This window comes from Aplysia californica, unplaced genomic scaffold (assembly GCF_000002075.1).
Source record: "Aplysia californica isolate F4 #8 unplaced genomic scaffold, AplCal3.0 scaffold00958, whole genome shotgun sequence".
Taxonomy (NCBI): domain Eukaryota; kingdom Metazoa; phylum Mollusca; class Gastropoda; order Aplysiida; family Aplysiidae; genus Aplysia; species Aplysia californica.
The window spans coordinates 185,547-203,287 of record NW_004798228.1 but is presented as its reverse complement, the minus strand read 5'-3'; the positions used below and the strand labels follow the sequence as shown (position 1 = coordinate 203,287).

The following is a 17,741-nucleotide window of genomic DNA, read 5'->3' as shown; positions in this document are numbered from 1 at the left end:
ATTGTGTGTAATTTTGGGATGACATTAGAATATTTCTTCAATAGTAGAGGGTTTTACAGCACTCGCAACTGCATGAGGTCATATGAGCGCCAAGGGGTGGATGTCAACAGAGAAGTCTTTACAGGGAATCAGACTTACTCTGCTCACCTCTCTAGCTTCAACAGCACAAAGTCTGCTTCAACTATCAAGGCACCCTGAAAATAGCATGTCACAAGAGAGTGACAAACATACAAAAGAAGTAGAGGAAAATGACAGTAGTAAGGAATAGGAAAGAAAAAGCAGCAGTTCCCTGTTGTAGATCAGGTACAGTTATGAGCGTGACATGAATCAGCCCATTTACAATTCTACTGTGCTTGAACTTGAATGAGAAATGTCCCCCCTTTGGGAATGGCCTAAAGACACTACAGTCAGTGACACTGCCCTGGGGGAGAGAATATTTCTACACTGGTGAAATGGTATAGATTTAACTTCCTTATCAACCTTATTAGGATATATATAATTTAAGAGGCGGTTTTCTACACACTACTTTGGCATGAAGTTTTAGAAGGATACATGTTAACTATTTCTCAGAGACAATAGGATAGATTACTCACTACCCTAGAATTACAAAATTCTATCTGCTCAGTACCTTGTTTTGAGAAATTTGACGTTAAAAAAATATTGAGTTTCACATGTCAAGCTTTTTTCTAAAGCAATTCTTTCAATATTTTGATAACGACTCCGAAAAATTTTAAGATTTTGTTTGCTAAAAGCAGATAGAACATTTGGTTTTTTACCTCATGATCTTAGTAGTATCTCAAAACAGCCAAAAATGTCAGATAGAACTTTGTAATTCGAAGGTAGCAAACTGTAAAAATACCCGATATATTCTGAGGTGGCCGGCGCCCTGTGAAAGAATGATACACAGCTGGACCAGGGGCACGAGAACTTGAGGAGGAATATATTAAATATGTGTGTGTTTGTGTGTGTGTCTGTGTGTGTGTGTGTGTGTGTGTGTGTGTGTGTGTGTGTGTGTGTGTGTGCCTAAAGAAAGGTACCAAAAGTCGGATTTTAACCATTTTGAGTTGAGGGTTGTACTTAATAGGACATTCAATGCTGAACACTGTAGTTTTTTTTTTTTTTAGAGATATTTTGAGTAGTTTTTCAGATATTGAACATTTTGTGAGGTAGGGTATAAAGATCTAATTTTGAGAAAATTAGCTTTTAAGTTTAGATCACATACAAACTTGAAAAAAAAAACGATGATTCAATTGTTTCTAATGTATTTATTCATGGAACATTCATTTCCAATTCGGTATTCAGTTGACATCAATACCATGATTAGAATTCAATGGTAAAACATAGCGGGGAAGAGAAAACATGCTTCAAGAATAGATCTTAACACCTTTTTAAAAGCAGTTGTCATTATCTATTTAAAACATACCCTACCCTCAAAATAAAATATTTAGAAGTCAAATCAATGAAAACTTTTTTAACACATTGTAAAAAAGTGGTGGAACTATCATTTTTTTTTTTATGGAAACACATTTTGGTCAAAAAAGTAATATTTTGTCATTTTCAACCTGAAGCTCAATATGATCTGAGATGACTTTTGGTACCTTTCTGTAGGTACTCTCACACACACACAAACACACACACACACACACACACACACACACACACACACAAACACACACACACTATACATATATATGAGCCTTTCCTCAGAGTTTGTCTTCCTGATGTACTGTACTCTATGCAGTTTATTCAGGTTTATGTATTATAGGTTTAATGCCCACATCAAATCTATTAGGTTATTTAAGAGGTGGGACCTCCGAGTTTAACGTCCATCTCCGAAAGGACCAAACCAAATGGGAACTTTGTGTAAAGTTCCTTTCCCAAGGACGCAACGTCGAACCGAGCTGAGGCTCAAACCCCCGAACTTGCAATTTCAAGATTACGGGTCCGGTAGCCTAACCACTAGGCTACTGCCACAACGCCAACATCTTGAAAGTTGTTGCTTTAGCAAAACAACGCAAAATCAACCAGGGCAGGCGACAAAAGAAAAGGCTCAAGAAATCATCGGGCGATGCTGAACAAAAAGCTGTTACTACAACCATCACCAGCTCAAAAATTGATGACACTATAGAAAATTTGAAGGAACTTCTGGGCAATTATTAGCCCGAGAGAGCACTGAAGTTTGTAATAACCCAAACCCGAATTTCCAACTTTGGAATCAAGACACAAAGGTGGACATTTCAAGAGAAAAGCTTTGTGCTGTCGTAGTCAGTTGTACCATGCCAGCAAAAGAGCATATTATGGCCTTACTTTAAAACATCTTCCATCTACCAACCCCACGCACCCTTTCTTTAGCCAGGCACAATGTTAACATCTGCCCAGGGATCTGTGAAAACATCATGTGTTTGTTCAGGATTAAAGTGATGCAGATGAGCACTCAAGAGAAAATGTGCAGAAAAAATGGTGAAATGGTACAGGTTTAACGCCCGTATCAACATTATTAGTGGATCAAGTCAGGGAAGACCCTTTGTGACTCCTGTCGAGGAACAGTGAAAAACGCAGAAACAAGAGCTGCAGCTTCAAGGTCACACATTATCCAAAGCGCACAAGATCTGTATGATTTCTGTTCAGAAAAAAATGTCTGTAACGGATACATCAACTGAAGATAGTTGTTGTCAACCTAAATTTATTCGATTTTTTTCATTGATAAAAGATGGTGAAATCACAAGGGCTAATCCCACAAATGTTCATGTTGTAAAGAGCACAAGAGATATTCACTCACTAAGGCCATTGAAAAAAGATGTTATTCAAGTAAAACACCTATCATGTTTCTGGGATTCAGGCATCAAATTGACCTCACTTATCTTTTTTTAAAAGTTTTAGTAGAGTGTTACGGCGCTCGCAACTGCATAAGGTCAGACCTCACTTATCTGCTCCGCAGACAAACAAGGTCGAAATGATGCACACCTCACAAACGCACAAACCAACATTGTTAAGATCGCCACGGCAAACGGTGATCTGCAACAAAAGGAAAGAGAGAGACAGATCTTGTCTTGCAATAATTTTATGACCTCAAACATCTGGTATGAAAATCACCCAAGAAGACGATACACTTGGATGAGTCCTGGCGATAGAAATAGAAACCAAATAGACTTCATACTTATTCAGAAACATTTTAGAAATGCAATTAATTTGTTTAAATCACTGCCAGGAGCAGACTGTGATAGTGACCATGTACCAGTCACGTGTAAAATGCAGATGAGACTTAAGAAACTTAAATAAACAATGCACGCAATGCAGTTCAAGTGACCTGTTCTTTCTTTGCCTTCTCTTTCTTCTCCTTCTACACATGCGATACATCGTGTCTCAAGCCCTACACACTAGATCTATACGTCAAGTCTTTTTCTCTGTTCTCTGCCTTTCAGTAATTGTCTATTTTTCATATGTGGTGAGCCTAGATCTGCTATCCCTATAGATCACTATTGCTATCGTTAGTCTGAGTTACCATTCACGTTTCACTCATGATCTTAGATTGTTTGACACAGTACAGAGATAGATCTAGATCTAGAACTTCACCCTAGATCTAGAAGATTTATTCTAGATGATGAGTAGATCTCCAGTCGTACTCGTAGGTGCATTTTAGAGAGTGAATGGGTTGGAAATTGTTCTGAGCATGGTAAGACTTGGAGGAATCATAAGATTCTAACCCGTTTAATTCCATTTGTAACAACTATACATTGAAAATATTGTACTTGAGTCTTGGGTTTGAGCATTCCGAGAGACAGATAAAAAGGAAGTGTGTTATAATATTTAGCATGATTGTTGTGTCACGTTTTCTATGAAATAAACAAGTGACCTGTTCTTGGAAATTGTTCTGAGTATGTTAGACTTGGAGGAATCATATGATTGTAATCATTTGTCCTCTGCAAATTTGAAAATGACTTCGGCCGCAGGGGAACCCCTGCCCAATTTTTTTGTTTGACGCAATGGCATTTTCTTGAGACCTGAAAAACAGAACAGCCCAAGGAGTGAGGAATCATAAGGTCCTAATGATCTGTCCTCAGCAAATTTGAAAATGGCTTCGGCCATAGGGGAACCCCTGCCCAATTTTTTTGCTAGACAGAATGGCATTTTCTTGTAGCGCTCATTATTTGTTTGCTCAATACTAAAGGGTTGTGTTTTTTGTTATTCTGTATTCACAGATCCAATCATTGGTCATTCTAGATCTAGTTCTTTGTGCAGCTCGTAATAGAGAAAATAGGCCCTTGAGTTACAAAGTCTCTTTACCTCTGTGTTTACAGATTCAACATGGTGAACTTGAACCGAAAAACAAAGGAAACGAATACCTTTGGGAAAAAGAGAGGCCGTGCACAACAACTTCGGATGGCTCGGCTCAGCAAGGCTACTCAAAACAAGCAGCCAGTGGAAACTGCCTCCCAGTCTTCACCTTCATTGCCCTTGTCAATCACTTCATTGCTATCAACCCAGACGGCCACTTCTCCAACTCGCTCGTCCGCCACTTCTCCAACTCGCTCGCCAGCCACTACCCCATTGCCCTCGTCAAGCCCATCTACTTCAACAGTTCAAACCTCTGCATCAAAGAGAAAACTAGCCTACAATTCACCTGTTCATTCAACGATTTCTGATGATTTGAAGAAATGGCCAACGACCTACACCGATCTTGACACTTTGAAACCTCTGTTTGAAAATGTTTTGTGCCCTGAATGTTTTGAGCCCTCGCTTACTCTTCAGGTGGATGGAAAAAAAACTTGTGGCCTCGCAATCTTCTTGACTGTGCAATGTTCTAAATGCAATGCTGAGGTTTCATCAACTTGCACCTCAAAAAAATGTGGGTCTGTATATGACATCAACAGACGTGCTGTCGCTGCCGCTTCTGCTACAGGGATGGGTCATGAAGGACTAGGCAAATTCTCGGAAATCATGAACCTGCCTACCCTTCACCACAAAACATTTTCGTCTCATGTGAAATCAGTGAGCAAGAAGTGTGACGAATTTTCCAGGGACATTCTTTCCACATCAGTGGAGAAAGTGAAAAGGGCTTACGACGAACAGGAGTCTGTTATCAAAGATGTCCACGTATCCTTCGATGGGAGCTGGCACAAAAGGGGCCATACGTCGAAATCTGGAATTGCCTTGGCCATCGACCGAAAAACAGGACTTATCATAGACTATGAAATCCTCACTAGCTATTGCCCTATGTGTGCAACTACAGGGGTAAGGCTACAGAAGCAGAACATTCTTCAGTATGAACTCTGGCTCTGGGTTCACAAACCACAGTGCTATGCCAGCGGTGGAATGGAGAAGGAGGCAGCACTCCGAATCTGGAGTAGATCCATCCTGAAGAACGGTCTGCGCTATATATCCATGATCAGTGATGGAGATGCCAAGACAATATCGGCAATTCATGAACTTGATCCGTACCCTGGCATTGTGGTAGAGAAACATGAATGCGTAAATCATGTCGGGAAGAGACTTGGGAAAGCCCTCCGTAACATTGTTAGTGAAAAGTCAAAGCAAAAGGTCACACTTGGTGGTAACGGCCACGGAAAACTGAGGGAAAAGGTGATTGTCAAGCTGCCGGCCTATTACACGACTGCCATCAGGTCCAACAACACGGTGCCTGCAATGAAAAATGCCATTATGGCAATCGTAAATCACTGCTCATCGACTGACGAGGCTCCCCAACATCAACTCTGCCCCAGTGGGGAAAGCTCGAGGTGTTTTTTCAGGAAAGCAAAGGCCAGAGGTATAGATCCTGGAAGCCACACAGAGAATTTGGGGACTCCTCTTTGCCAGCTAGTCACTGACAACATTCGCCCAATTTTTGAACGGATGTCATCCGAAGACCTGCTGAGCCGTTGCATTCTACAGTCTACTCAGAATGCCAACGAGAGTGCCCACGCTTCAATTTGGGCCCGCTGTCCGAAGCATGTTTTTGCTAACAGAGACAGGCTCAGCATTGCCGTTTCAATTGGAGTGTCTGAGTTCAACTTTGGCTCCTCTTCAACGCGGAAGTTCATGAGAGCTCTGGACTTAGATGTTAGCGTAGGTACAATGAAGCGTGGGGTCAAGCGCGACCACACCCGAATCAGAAAGGCAGAGGAAGCAGTCACAGAAAAGGCTAGGAAATATAGACTGTTAAAAGCTGAAGCCAAAGAGAGAGAGGAGCAAAGGCTCCAGGAGAGGTTTGGACAGTTCTATGAACCTGGTGGAGGTGACTAGAGAGTTGGTGTTTCAAGTATGCTATTATGTGTTGTTGTATTTTCTGAAAGGAGGGGGGTAGTATGAATTTGGAGGGCAAAAGGAATGTCTAATTGCTTGTATTTTAGTATTTTTTACCATGAAATAATGTAAAAATGAATTCTGCTGCCAAAAAATGATGTTTTGTAGCAAACACAAGTTTCACAATTTTGTGGTGAACGGGGAAAATCTTTATTCTCATTTTTCTCAAAATGGCCCGTATTGATAATTTTTCAGCAGTTTTTGTAGTAAATCTCAGGAAATTACTGACCAAATTCAATGAAATTTGCACACAATATTCCTCAGATGTATGTCTTAGGGGTTACAGGGCCATATTGCTATTATCTTTTGTACATTTTGAGTTTGGGGTCAATATGTTGACCCATCCCCTAAAATATCCGAGTTCAAATTGTGTCCAGAGGTGTAGCCCAACATCTCTATCCAGGGAACAGTTTTCAAATTTCTGGCTTTGTAACCTCTTTTGCTGTGCTTTAGTTGATAGCCATGCCAAATATTTAAGTTACCTCTTTTTTATTTTAGAAGATTTTCTGAAAATAAAATTAGCAAAAAAACGCTGATTCAGCATATTTTTTATCCTTTTATGCAAAAAGTGTGAATGAAAATGTGATTTCTACAGTACACATCCTTCTATTCCATCCACCTACACATGTATATCATGAATTTTAGGCAAAGAATCCATTAACAAGAGATTTGGTGTCAACCCCCTGCCACCTCTCCTTAAAAAGTCAAAGTACCAACCAAAATTTGACATAGATCTTTTAAAGACAATTCAAGAACTGAGAGAATGTTTCAGCCATTACAAAACAGCTCAGTACATGAAGGGAGTTCTCCTCTGGAGCGATCAGCACTGAATGAGTTGAGAGGCGGGAACTCCAAGTTGAACGTCCATCTCCGATGGGATCAAGCCAAATGAGAAATTTGAGTCGAGTGCCTTTCCCCAAGCACACAACGTCAAACCCAGGTGAGGCTCGAACCCCCGAGCCTGCACCTCACGATTACGGGTCTGGTAGCCTAACCACTAGGCTACGACAACAGCACTTTTCGGGGAAGATGTTAAGAAATCTCTCCCACAAGCAAGAGGAGAAATGATTGGCATCCAACCTGACAGAAAAAAGCAGTTACAGTACGATAAAACTTCAACAAAGGAAAGTCTTTTTTTGGAAGACAGAAGCCCTTCGGGCAAAAACAACATAAGGGTCACCATTTGCAAAAGAAAGCCCTTTTCGACAGACGGGAAAACAGTTCCACAAAAAGCAAAAATAATTGAAGGAACGCAGGGAACGACAGATAGACTGGTGCAGAGAAAATAATTTTACGATCTCAAACATCTGCTATGAAAATAACTCAAGAAGACGATACAATTGGACGAGTCCTGGCTATAGAAGTAGAAACATAATAGACTTCATACTTATTCAGAAACATTTTAGAAAAGCAATTAAATCGTCTAAATCACTGCCAGGAGCAGACTGATAGTGACCATGTACCAGTCACGTGTAAAATGCAGATGAGACTGAAGAAACTTAAAAAGTCAAAGTACCAACCAAAATTTGACATAGATCTTTTAAAGACAATTCAAGAACTGAGAGATTGTTTCAGTCATTACAAAACAGCTCAGCATATGAAGGGAGTTCACCTCTGGAGCGCTCAGCACTGAATGAGTTAAGAGGCGGGACCTCCGAGTTGAACATCCATCTCCGATGGGATCAAGCCAAACGAGAAATCTGAGTCAAGTGCCTTTCCGAAGGACACAACATCAAACTGAGCTCAGGCCTGCATCTCACAATTACGGGTCTGGTAGCCTAACCACTAGGCTACGAGAACGGCACTTTTCAGGAATGATGTTAAGAAATCTCTCCCACAAGCAAGAGGAGAAATGACTGGTTTCCAGTTTGACAAAATAGCAGTTGCACTGAATGAAACAAAGGAAAGTCTTTTTTAGGAAGACAGAATATAGAAAAATAGGGAGACTACATATTGTGAACTGGTGATCATTTTTACTTAGTATCATGATGACACAAAAGTCGTCACTGACGGCCTGTCAGTTCCAACCCCTGAAGGTAACTTAAGTGGGGAGAATATTTACAAAGTCCTTGACATTGAGCTCACCAGACTTGAACTTCCTTGGGAAAAGTGCATCAGTTTTGGTGCTGAGAATGCGTACGTGATGCTAGGTCACTTGAATGGTGTGGCTGCCCACATCACTAAGCAGAATCCGGAGGTTTTGACGGAGGTTTTGATTCAAGGCTGCCAATGTCACCTATTGCACATTGGTGAAAAGAAAGGGGCAGAGTCTCTGCGTTGCCCTATTGAAAAGACCTTAATTGAGGTGTTTCACTACCTGGAGAACAGCAGTAAGCGCCTGAAAGAACTCCAGGAAAAGCCTGAAGGAACTCCAGGAATTCCAGCAAGAGTCGGGCACTGCCCTGACAAGGCAGCTGTTGAATGACATTACCGTTGTGAAGATGAAGATGATCAACAGAGGTGAATGTTGTCACAGTGCTGATTTTCCACAGTGCTGATTTTCCTCCAGCAGGGAGGAGGAAGCAAGCGAACAGAGAGAGGAGAGAGGGATCTTCAACCCCAACCAACTATCTGTTCACGGGAAATCACGGCCTTCAAGTGGAAATGGAGCCAAATGCAACACCGTTTGACTACCTGAACCTCATGATAGACAGGACAATCATGAGTCCATCGTCACAGAGACAAACAGGGGATTTGTGTGTGTGTGTGTGTGACAGAGAGTGAGGGAGGGAGGGAGGGAGGGAGAGAGGGAGGGAGAGAGGGAGAGAGAGAGAGAGAGAGAGAGAGAGAGAGAGAGAGAGAGAGAGAGAGAGAGAGAGAGAGAGAGAGATTGAAGAAATGGAATGGAAATTGATTTCAGCTACCAAAGGCTCATTTTATTTTTTATATATATATATATACATAAATAATGTATAACAGGGATAGCTCGAATTTGTCTGGACTGGCCTCGGTAGTTCGAGGGATCTGTAGTCGGAGTGATATCCTACAGAAATAAAGAAAAAGAAAAAAAAACAAGACCGCAGGCACAGTTCGACGGATGCCTGATTTCTAGTCTTCTGAGTTAGACCTATCCGTGTAAAACTGTGTATGTATAGATAGAGGATAAAAGATAGAGTTGGGCCATGGGGACTGGGTAAAGAGAATGAACGTGGGGAACGACAGACAGAATGGAGAGGAGAAAATAATTTTATGATCTCAAACACCTGGTATGAAAATCACCCAAGAAGACAATACACTTGGACGAGTCCTGGCGATAGAAGTAGAAACCAAATAGACTTCATACTTATTCAGAAACATTTTAGAAAAGCAATTAAATCGTCTAAATCACTGCCAGGAGCAGACTGTGATAGTGACCATGTACCAGTCACGAGTAAAATGCAGATGAGACTGAAGAAACTTAAAAAGTCAAAGTACCAACCAAAATTTGACATAGATCTTCTAAAGACAATTCAAGAACTGAGAAAATGTTAACCATTACAAAACAGCTCAGAGTATGAAGGGAGTTCACCTCTGGAGCTCTCAGCACTGAATGAGTTAACTCATTCCCTCAGCTAAGCCGACCAGTCGGCTATGAAAACGTTTTATCTCGACACCTAGCCGACTGGTCAGCTATCAGCATTGGTGAATCAAAAGTGCGAAGTTTTCCAAACTAACTTTCTGAATGAATTATCCACGTTTCCGAAACGGAAGTAGGATACGGATAATGATATTTTTTTTAAACTTACAAGAAGGCGTTTTGGCGGTGCTCTCGTGTTGTTTTGAGCGCGCGAAGTCAGTTCAAATTGTTTTGAGAATTTCACCAGCAAAATGGCTGACGGGGGAGATGAAGCAGGCCCTAGTTCGGGAAGGCGACAACGTCTTACAGCCCAACAAGCCCTTGGTTTGTTCCAAACTCTTGCCAGTGATGACAACTTAGCGAGTGAAAGGGAAGTAGAATTTAGTGATGGTGGTTCTGACAGTGATGGCGAGCGGAATGCCATGAACTTTGAGTCTGATAGTGATAGCTCTAGTGACACTGAAGGATCAGCTGCTCGGCCACGCCCACAAACTCACATTGTAAACAACGCAGCAACTGATTGGGTTGAAGTCTCGCAAAATCTAGGACTAGATCTAACCCCACTTCACCAACAGAATGTTTGTACAACAAGAAACCAGTTTGGAGATCCTCTTCCCCCTAGATCTAACCGAAGACAAGTGCCAGGGGTGAATGCAAACCTCGACCAGTCATTCAGTCCTCTCAACTGTTTGAAAGTAATTCTCACGCAGGACATTATTGACGATCTTATCAAGTCAACAAATAAATATGACGAGAAAAGGTGCAGGCCACATAGGCCTTGTATAAAAAAACGGTCAGTTTAACATACATGGGAGAAAGTGTCGGAGTACGACATGGTGAAATTTTTCTGTGTGCTCATAGCTATGGGCCTTGAAGTTAGACCTAGTGTTAGCAACTACTGGTCAACAGAAGAAATCATGTACAATGCTTTCTATCACATCATGTTTCGAAGAGAACGATTCGAAAGCATTTACCACACCATGCTTCACTGCTCTGATCCAGACAGTGAGAACAAACACAAAATAGAACTGCTCATTGATGCTGTCATGGAGGCCTCCAGAGAAGCATTCTACCCGTTCCAAAATTTGTCTATTGATGAAATGGTCGTGGGCTTTACTGGACGATGGAAGTTCAAACAATACAATCCGTCGAAACCCAAAAAATATCACATCAAGACGTTTGGACTGGTCGACTCCACTAAGGGCTTTGTCTTACGTGTTTTCCCTTACTTTGGGAGACATACGTCCTACAACCCTGCACTGGATCATAACTCTGGCATGGCCATCAAAGTCTTTGATACGCTCCTGAAAGATGTTGGAACTGGTCATCATATTTTTGCTTTCAAGTAAGTAGCAGTACTGCTCTTGTACTAGATCTAGTAGTAACATCAAATAATTGTGTCTGTGTCAGCTAGATCTATCTGTAAAATCCAGATAAAATTCACTGCTCTTTCTTTTTTAAAAAAAGGATTTTTTTAAAGATTATTTATTAGCCTTTAGATCTAGATCCATGTCATATTGACTCATAGTCAGTGTCCGTTATCTTTTCACCACCTTTAGAATTGATATTACAGCTCAGTTGTTGCAGCATTGATGAGTGTGTGACTGTGAAAAAGTAAGCCTGTGCATATTTGAGTGTTGTTTTCTTTGATGCCCAGTGTGACTTGTACGCTGTTGTTCGTGCCATAAATAAATCTACTTTATGGGATAACTAATATTTTCTCCCTTTTTTTCTTGTCTTAGGTATTACACGACAGAAGCCTGGTCGGGTACCTTTCAGGCCGGTCGCTGTACTACACTGGTACTCTGAACCTGAACAGGAAATATTTCCCACCTCAGCTGAAAAACATCAAAACGATGAAGCACATGGAGGCAAAACACTACCTGCGGAATGGCGAATCCATGCTCGTTACAGCGTGGAAGGACAAAAAGGCTAAAAATCCTTGTGTTGTTGTGTCAACCAAAGCAGAAAAATCCTTCTACACCAATGCAAAGAACAAGACAAAGCCAACAGTTGTGAACAACTACAACATGTCCACGGGTGGCAGCGACAAAGTCGATCAAAGGGTCACGTACTACAGCAACACCGACCGAAAATCGTACAAATGGTGGAAAAAGCAGGGGTTTTTTTTTGGATTTTCGAAATTGCGCAGAACAATGCGTTTGTTCTCTATGCTCTTACGAGAGAACAGGGAACAGCAAAGATGAGCATGAAAGCTTTCAAGCTGAACCTCCTGAAGCAGCTGCAACACAAGGCAGCGACACTGATGCCTGTTTTGTTTTAGTAGAGGTTTTACGGCGCTCGCAACTGCATACGGTCACATGAGCGCCAGAAGATTAGAGGTGTTACAAGAGAGTAACAAACATAAAAAAGAAGAACGGGAGATAAGGACGATAGATGCTTGATAGGAAAGAAGAAGCAGACCACACCAGAGCACCCACTTGCTGAGATTTCAGGAAAGGCTCATATATAAATAAATATATATATATGTACAGTATAACATGGATAGCTCAAATTTGTTGGGACCGGCCTCAGTAGTTCGAGGCATCCATAGTTCGAGGTATATCTCACAAAGATAAAGAAGAAAAAAGCCCCCCAAAAACGGGACCGCAGGCACAATTCAACAGATGTGTGACTTCAAGTCCTCTGTGTTCGACCTCCCATGTTATACTGTGTATGTGTGTATATATCTCCGTGACTGGTGCTGTAAGGGTTAACTTTCCTTGAGCTCTGCCTGACACTGATGTAACAGTTCTTGCACTTGATGAACCAGGAAATGGCTGCCACCCAGAGACACGGAGAAGATTTCAAGGCCCTGGGGAGAAAAAAAAAAGATCGGAAAGAACATTATGATATGTGTTTATAGCCTGAGAGTCTTTGAAAACTAAGAAAAAAAAAAATTACATATTTTGTGGCTTTCATCAACGTTTTACGGTAAAATTCATATGGAAATGTGTTTTTATATGGACATAAAAGGTGATGAGCGTAAAAGCAAAAATTTGATCAAATAGGCCAAACTGGGAACAAAGTCTGTTTCTTCGATTTTATTTTTATGATGAGCGCCTGATTTCACCACAATGCCTCACATATAGTACAGCGTCAGCTTAGACCTGGAACTTAAAGATGAAACAAAAAAATAAAAATTTCTTTTCTTTTCCGATCCAGTGGCGACCCGAGTTCTGAGGTAAAATTTTATATGACGCACAGCAGGAGCATATTTGGAGTCAAGTGTGCACTAAAGAGGCTTGAGAATGTTTCTAATAAGTGTTTAAGGGTCTGCTGGGGCAAGAATAGTCCTATGATGCAGAGAGCATGCTGTAAGTAAAGATTAAATATTCCCTACATAAATTGAATTATTTTATTTATTTTTTAAAATTATTTTTTTTAAAGTTATTTAAGCAAACTAATTTTTTTAATTTGTTTATTTATTCTTTGATTTTTTGTTTTTTGGGTGGGTTTTTTTTTGTTAATGCAATTATCAATGATAATTATCATTAATCAGCCCGAACAACCAGATCCTATCCTGCCAACGGGGCACCCTGTACAAGGACTCACCTTTATCAAGTGCATCTCTGCCTCGTGTAGTTTGCCCAGGAAGAGCAGCAGTTTGCCCAGATTGGCGTACATGTATCCGACGCACGGACTGAAAGCTGGATGTAGCGTCCTGGGGAGGTTAACGGGGTAAAAAAGTCAACTTGAGACCCCACTTTTGGAAAATACCTGACCTACTTATGATAATAATAATATAATAATAATAAAAATAATAATAATAATAATGATAATAACAACGATACTAATAATAAATGTATTTATACAGCAAATATCTACAATCAACAGCGATAATAAATGCATTTATATAGCCCAAATCCACACTCTAGGGCATGCCCCCATGCCTTTCACAAATTGTAAGTACTACTACGCACATCTGGGATCTTTACCGTCTGTGGGGCTATTTTGGATCACAGTAAACGTCATGTGTCAATGATCTTTTAACTTACATTAAGCATGGGTCTCAACTCAGAATTTTTAAAAAGGAGGAACTTTCCGTGTGATCGCGACAGAAGCCCATTTTCGCGAGACACCCACTATTATTAAACTGTTGGGAGACCCTAGAATGTTGAAATAAAAACCATCAATTTATCAAAGCAAGGTTATTTCATACCAGTTTGAGGGTTTGGAAGATAATTTCAAGAAAGAGTCACTTTCCAAATATTTACAATATTGATTACATACAGAAAGTGGAGGCGCACTGTGTTCTTGTGCGACTTATTTATATTTTACCTTCATCATATTCGCCTATGTAAACTATATAAAAATGAATCTTGTTTTGAGCCTGGGAAAACCAGAATATCGACTTTCATGAACCAGTCTGGGTGTAATGATTCATATAATAAATGTGAAAGACAAAATTAATGCTCAAACTCAAAGTAAAGTAATAACTTGAATAGCTCAAGTAAACCTATTCAGAGTGAGAGGTGTAAGAACTGTTGGAGGGCAAGATACAGTGACACTGAAAATCTGCGAATCTTGAACAAAAAGCTAAAATATAGAGACATAATTTACTGTCACCCATCTAATGAAACGCGAACACTTAGGCCCCTGCCTTAAGTTCATTAACACGCTTACAAGTAGTTATGACAGATCCCGATTATACACAAGGCATGCACAAACGCGCACTTTACTTTGCAGAGAGCTGTAGTAGATCTAGTTATCAAAATTCTAAATATTAAAATTTGCTTCCAATTTCTTTTCTTTTTTTGTCCTCTCGTGTTGCGTCCAGCCCTCCCCCCCATCCCCGAGTGTATCTTTTTTAAAAAATCAATAATCTCCCCCCCCCATTACGGAGTCCTTTACTTCACAGCGCTCAGAACGCGCGCATTGACCGGTCACAATGACGAGCCCGACAAGACGCTTGTATAACTTTCTTTTCTTTTTCTATTTTTTTGCTCCCACAAGCAACAGCTCAGTGACGAACATTATTTTCATGGCGACACCACGTTTGTAATGCAGAACCTGCATGTTACAAATGTTGCGTATTCAGACTTTTACAGACAAATTTCTGAGATCTTGATTTTCCGGTCGAGCCTCGGTGTCACACAATTCCGCTTGCCGCCATAGCCGCCTGTTCGCGTGAAACGTACTCTCACAACGGGAAAAGTTGAATTAACATCACAATCGCGACCGGCAAAAATGAACTTAAAGACGTTATCGGATTTGGTTTTCAAATAATATTCGACATCTTTTATGTATTTTCCCGCGTCTCAGCGATTTTTTTTCAAATTTCCGGGTAATTCCCGGGACCTGGCAATCACTCAGCTCCAAGAAACTCTCTTTCCGATTGACCCGCTTTCGCAGTAGCGGAGTTTAGCGGAGGACATGGCGATAGCGGAAATCCGCTAAATAGCGGAATATTGAGACCCGTGATTAAGAATGGGGGGTGGGGGTGGGGAGAAGAGAGGGGGTCAAAAACACCTGACAAAGACATTCAACTGAACAAAGGACCATCCCACCCTCCCCCCACCCCTTTTTTTTAAAGTATCATGATGAGCACTTGGTAGGCCCTCTGGTGTGGTTTGCTCCTTCATTTATATATAAAACATTTATCATCCTTCTCTCTCCTTCTTCTTTTTGTCTAAAGTAACACCTCTAATCTTCTGCATTTTATATTACACAAATTGTGTTGCAAGTGCCATGAAACTCCAATGTGGGGAGTTGACCGTTGCTCTGATGTAGTTTGCTCCTTCTTTCCTATCAAACATCTATCGTCCTGATCTCTCCTACTTCTTTTCTGTGTTTGTTACTCTCTTGTAACACCTCTAATCTTCGGCCCTTATACGACCTTATTGTGTTTTAAGTGCCATAAAACTCTCAACTAAAAAAAACAGAACTTTTTTTTAAAAATTGATGGAGAAACACTCACTGATAGGGCTTCAGGTTTTTTATGCCGAGGTAGAAAGCCTTCTCAAACTCCTGGCTCTCTATTGCTGCATCAAATCCTTTCCCAATCAGCCGCACCAAGTGGACGTTAGTGCTTGGGAGAGTAATCTCTGACAGGCATTTGTCGCAAGTTTCTAGGATTTTCTCTGATGACTCTGAAATAGAATAAACAGTGTTGAAGTTAACATAATATATACTACAGACTTGAAGAACAAAAACTAGGACAGTGTATTAATTATCTAAAAATATTCTTTAAAAAAATAAGTACCAAAAAATAATTAAATAAAATATAACTGTAGCTGATGCGTTGATGTAAAGGCATTTTGCGAGAGCTCCATTTTACAAATCAAGGTAAGGAGCTAAGAAAGCAAGAATGATGTGTAAAATGAATAAAATTTCCTGTCAACTCTGTTATTCTTACCTTGGGCTTTTTGCATGGATTCCACTTTGTCTAAACAAGCTTTCACCTTTGCCAAGTCTCCTGCATGAAAAACAAAACAAAGCAACATTATACAGACTTAAAACTACAGTAAACAGACATAATATAAAAAAAGGAAGGACTAAACAATTCATTTAATTCTTTCAAGCATTTTAACTTATTAAATCACCCATTTTCTTTTCACATAAACAGTTTTTGCATGTGTGTGTGTGTGTGTGTGTGTGTGTGTGTGTGTGTGTGTGTGTGTGTGTGTGTGTGTGTGTGTGTGTGTGTGTGTGTTTTTGAGAGTGTGCATGTGCACATTGTGTCTGTGTATGAGCGCTCATGTGTGTGTGTGTGTGTGTGTGGGCACGCGTGTATGTGCGCGTGTGTGTTTGTGAATGTGCGTTGTGTTGATATGCTTGTGTATGTGTGTTTACCATGCCCCCAGGAAATTTTTCTTTGTGGAGATCAATAAAATGCTACCTATTTTCTATAATAAGTACAACCTCACATCCATTAAACGCCTTAACTCCATGTGAACTCATTTGAGAGAAAACCAAATCCCGTTTTAAATTAGGTAACAAAAATGACTCGATACAGCATATATACCTGTTATTTCTTAAAAACTTTCCAAATTCAGCAACATCTTTTCACAAAAATAAATTCAATAAGACATTATGCGAAAACAGAAGCATCTTCATTTTTTTGTCTCCAAAAAATGGGAGATATAGTGTTCTATCAAATCACTGCAGACATGGATTTTGGCATCTCATAGCATGCCACTACGGCCACCTATGAGGAGAAGATCGGTAATTAAAGAAAAAAATAAAAGTACAAAAACAAATTCTACTCAGTACAACCCAACAAAAGAAAAAGGAGCAATCCGCTTACCTTCCGTACCGCCCTCCACTGAACACATCATCTTTTCCTGGAGTTGAGAAAAATAAAACAAAGTGAGACGTTAATGAAGAACGAATCATAATACAACCGAGCCTAGATTCAATTCTATTGTGACCGTTCGTGACTTTTTATTGCATTCTATATTTTTTAGTGAACACATTGCCAAGCTCACTGCAAGACTGTTTTTCTCATAGATTTGTATACATGTACACACTTTATATATATATGCATAATACTGTGTTTTACGTACACACAAGTCGACTAATCTTTAAGATGTGATATCTTTTTTTATGTAATGTGCATTGAGCATTTTTCTGAAAATGGAAAAGCCCAGTGAAAATGCTATTGTTTGTTATTATAGATCTACTCTAGTGTCAAAGACCACCACCACCACCTGTCCAAGACAACCACCCGAACAAATGACCACCTCCCACTTCCCCTTTGAGTTTCTTTTATTATAAATTAATGACCCTGTCTAAAAGAACCAGTGCCACTTGTCTAAGAAGACCCCTTTTCTCCTCAACAATGGGTGGTCGGTCGTCTTGGATTTTTAGTGTTAGTAAGAGTTTTACGGCAATTGTAACATAATAAGGTCATATAACTGCCGAAGATTTGAGGTGTTACAAG

The 17,741-nt window shown here is 40.2% G+C and overlaps 3 protein-coding genes across 3 annotated transcripts in view; 2 read left to right on the top strand and 1 right to left on the bottom strand.

The window, feature by feature from the left end:
• Positions 1-5,305: 5,305 nt before the first annotated feature.
• On the top strand, positions 5,306-6,997 carry LOC106013519 (the record flags this gene model as incomplete). The annotated part of the gene is given in 1 exon segment (XM_035973033.1): positions 5,306-6,997. A coding segment is annotated over 1 exon segment (935 nt), but the record flags the coding sequence as incomplete, so codon positions are not given.
• A 3,110-nt stretch (positions 6,998-10,107) lies between these two features.
• Positions 10,108-12,063, top strand: LOC101859604 (piggyBac transposable element-derived protein 4). Its single transcript, XM_005110881.1, has 3 exons — positions 10,108-10,297; positions 10,718-11,169; positions 11,599-12,063. The coding sequence occupies exons 1-3, from the start codon at positions 10,108-10,110 to the stop codon at positions 12,061-12,063; spliced, it is 1,107 nt and encodes a 368-aa protein (XP_005110938.1).
• LOC101859368 (histone-lysine N-methyltransferase SMYD3) overlaps positions 11,590-17,741 on the bottom strand; it is a 17,601-nt gene continuing 11,449 nt past the window's right edge. Inside the window, exons 9-13 of the mRNA XM_013089471.2 lie at positions 17,106-17,142; positions 16,215-16,274; positions 15,777-15,948; positions 13,412-13,520; positions 11,590-12,671 (exon numbers count right to left, since the gene is read on the bottom strand). Coding sequence (XP_012944925.2) covers positions 12,570-12,671; positions 13,412-13,520; positions 15,777-15,948; positions 16,215-16,274; positions 17,106-17,142 — 480 coding nt within the window. The 3' untranslated portion in view covers positions 11,590-12,569. The remainder of the gene's footprint in view (positions 12,672-13,411; positions 13,521-15,776; positions 15,949-16,214; positions 16,275-17,105; positions 17,143-17,741) is intronic.

Excerpts from the sequence above, each read along its gene's own strand:
- LOC101859604 (XM_005110881.1), top strand. The coding sequence starts at position 10,108 with ATGGCTGACGGGGGAGATGAAGCAGGCCCTAGTTCGGGAAGGCGACAA. Across the intron at positions 10,298-10,717 it reads CATGAACTTTGAGTCTGATA|CTATGGGCCTTGAAGTTAGA; the intron begins GTGATAGCTCTA and ends GTGTGCTCATAG. Across the intron at positions 11,170-11,598 it reads TTGATACGCTCCTGAAAGAT|GTATTACACGACAGAAGCCT; the intron begins GTTGGAACTGGT and ends TTCTTGTCTTAG.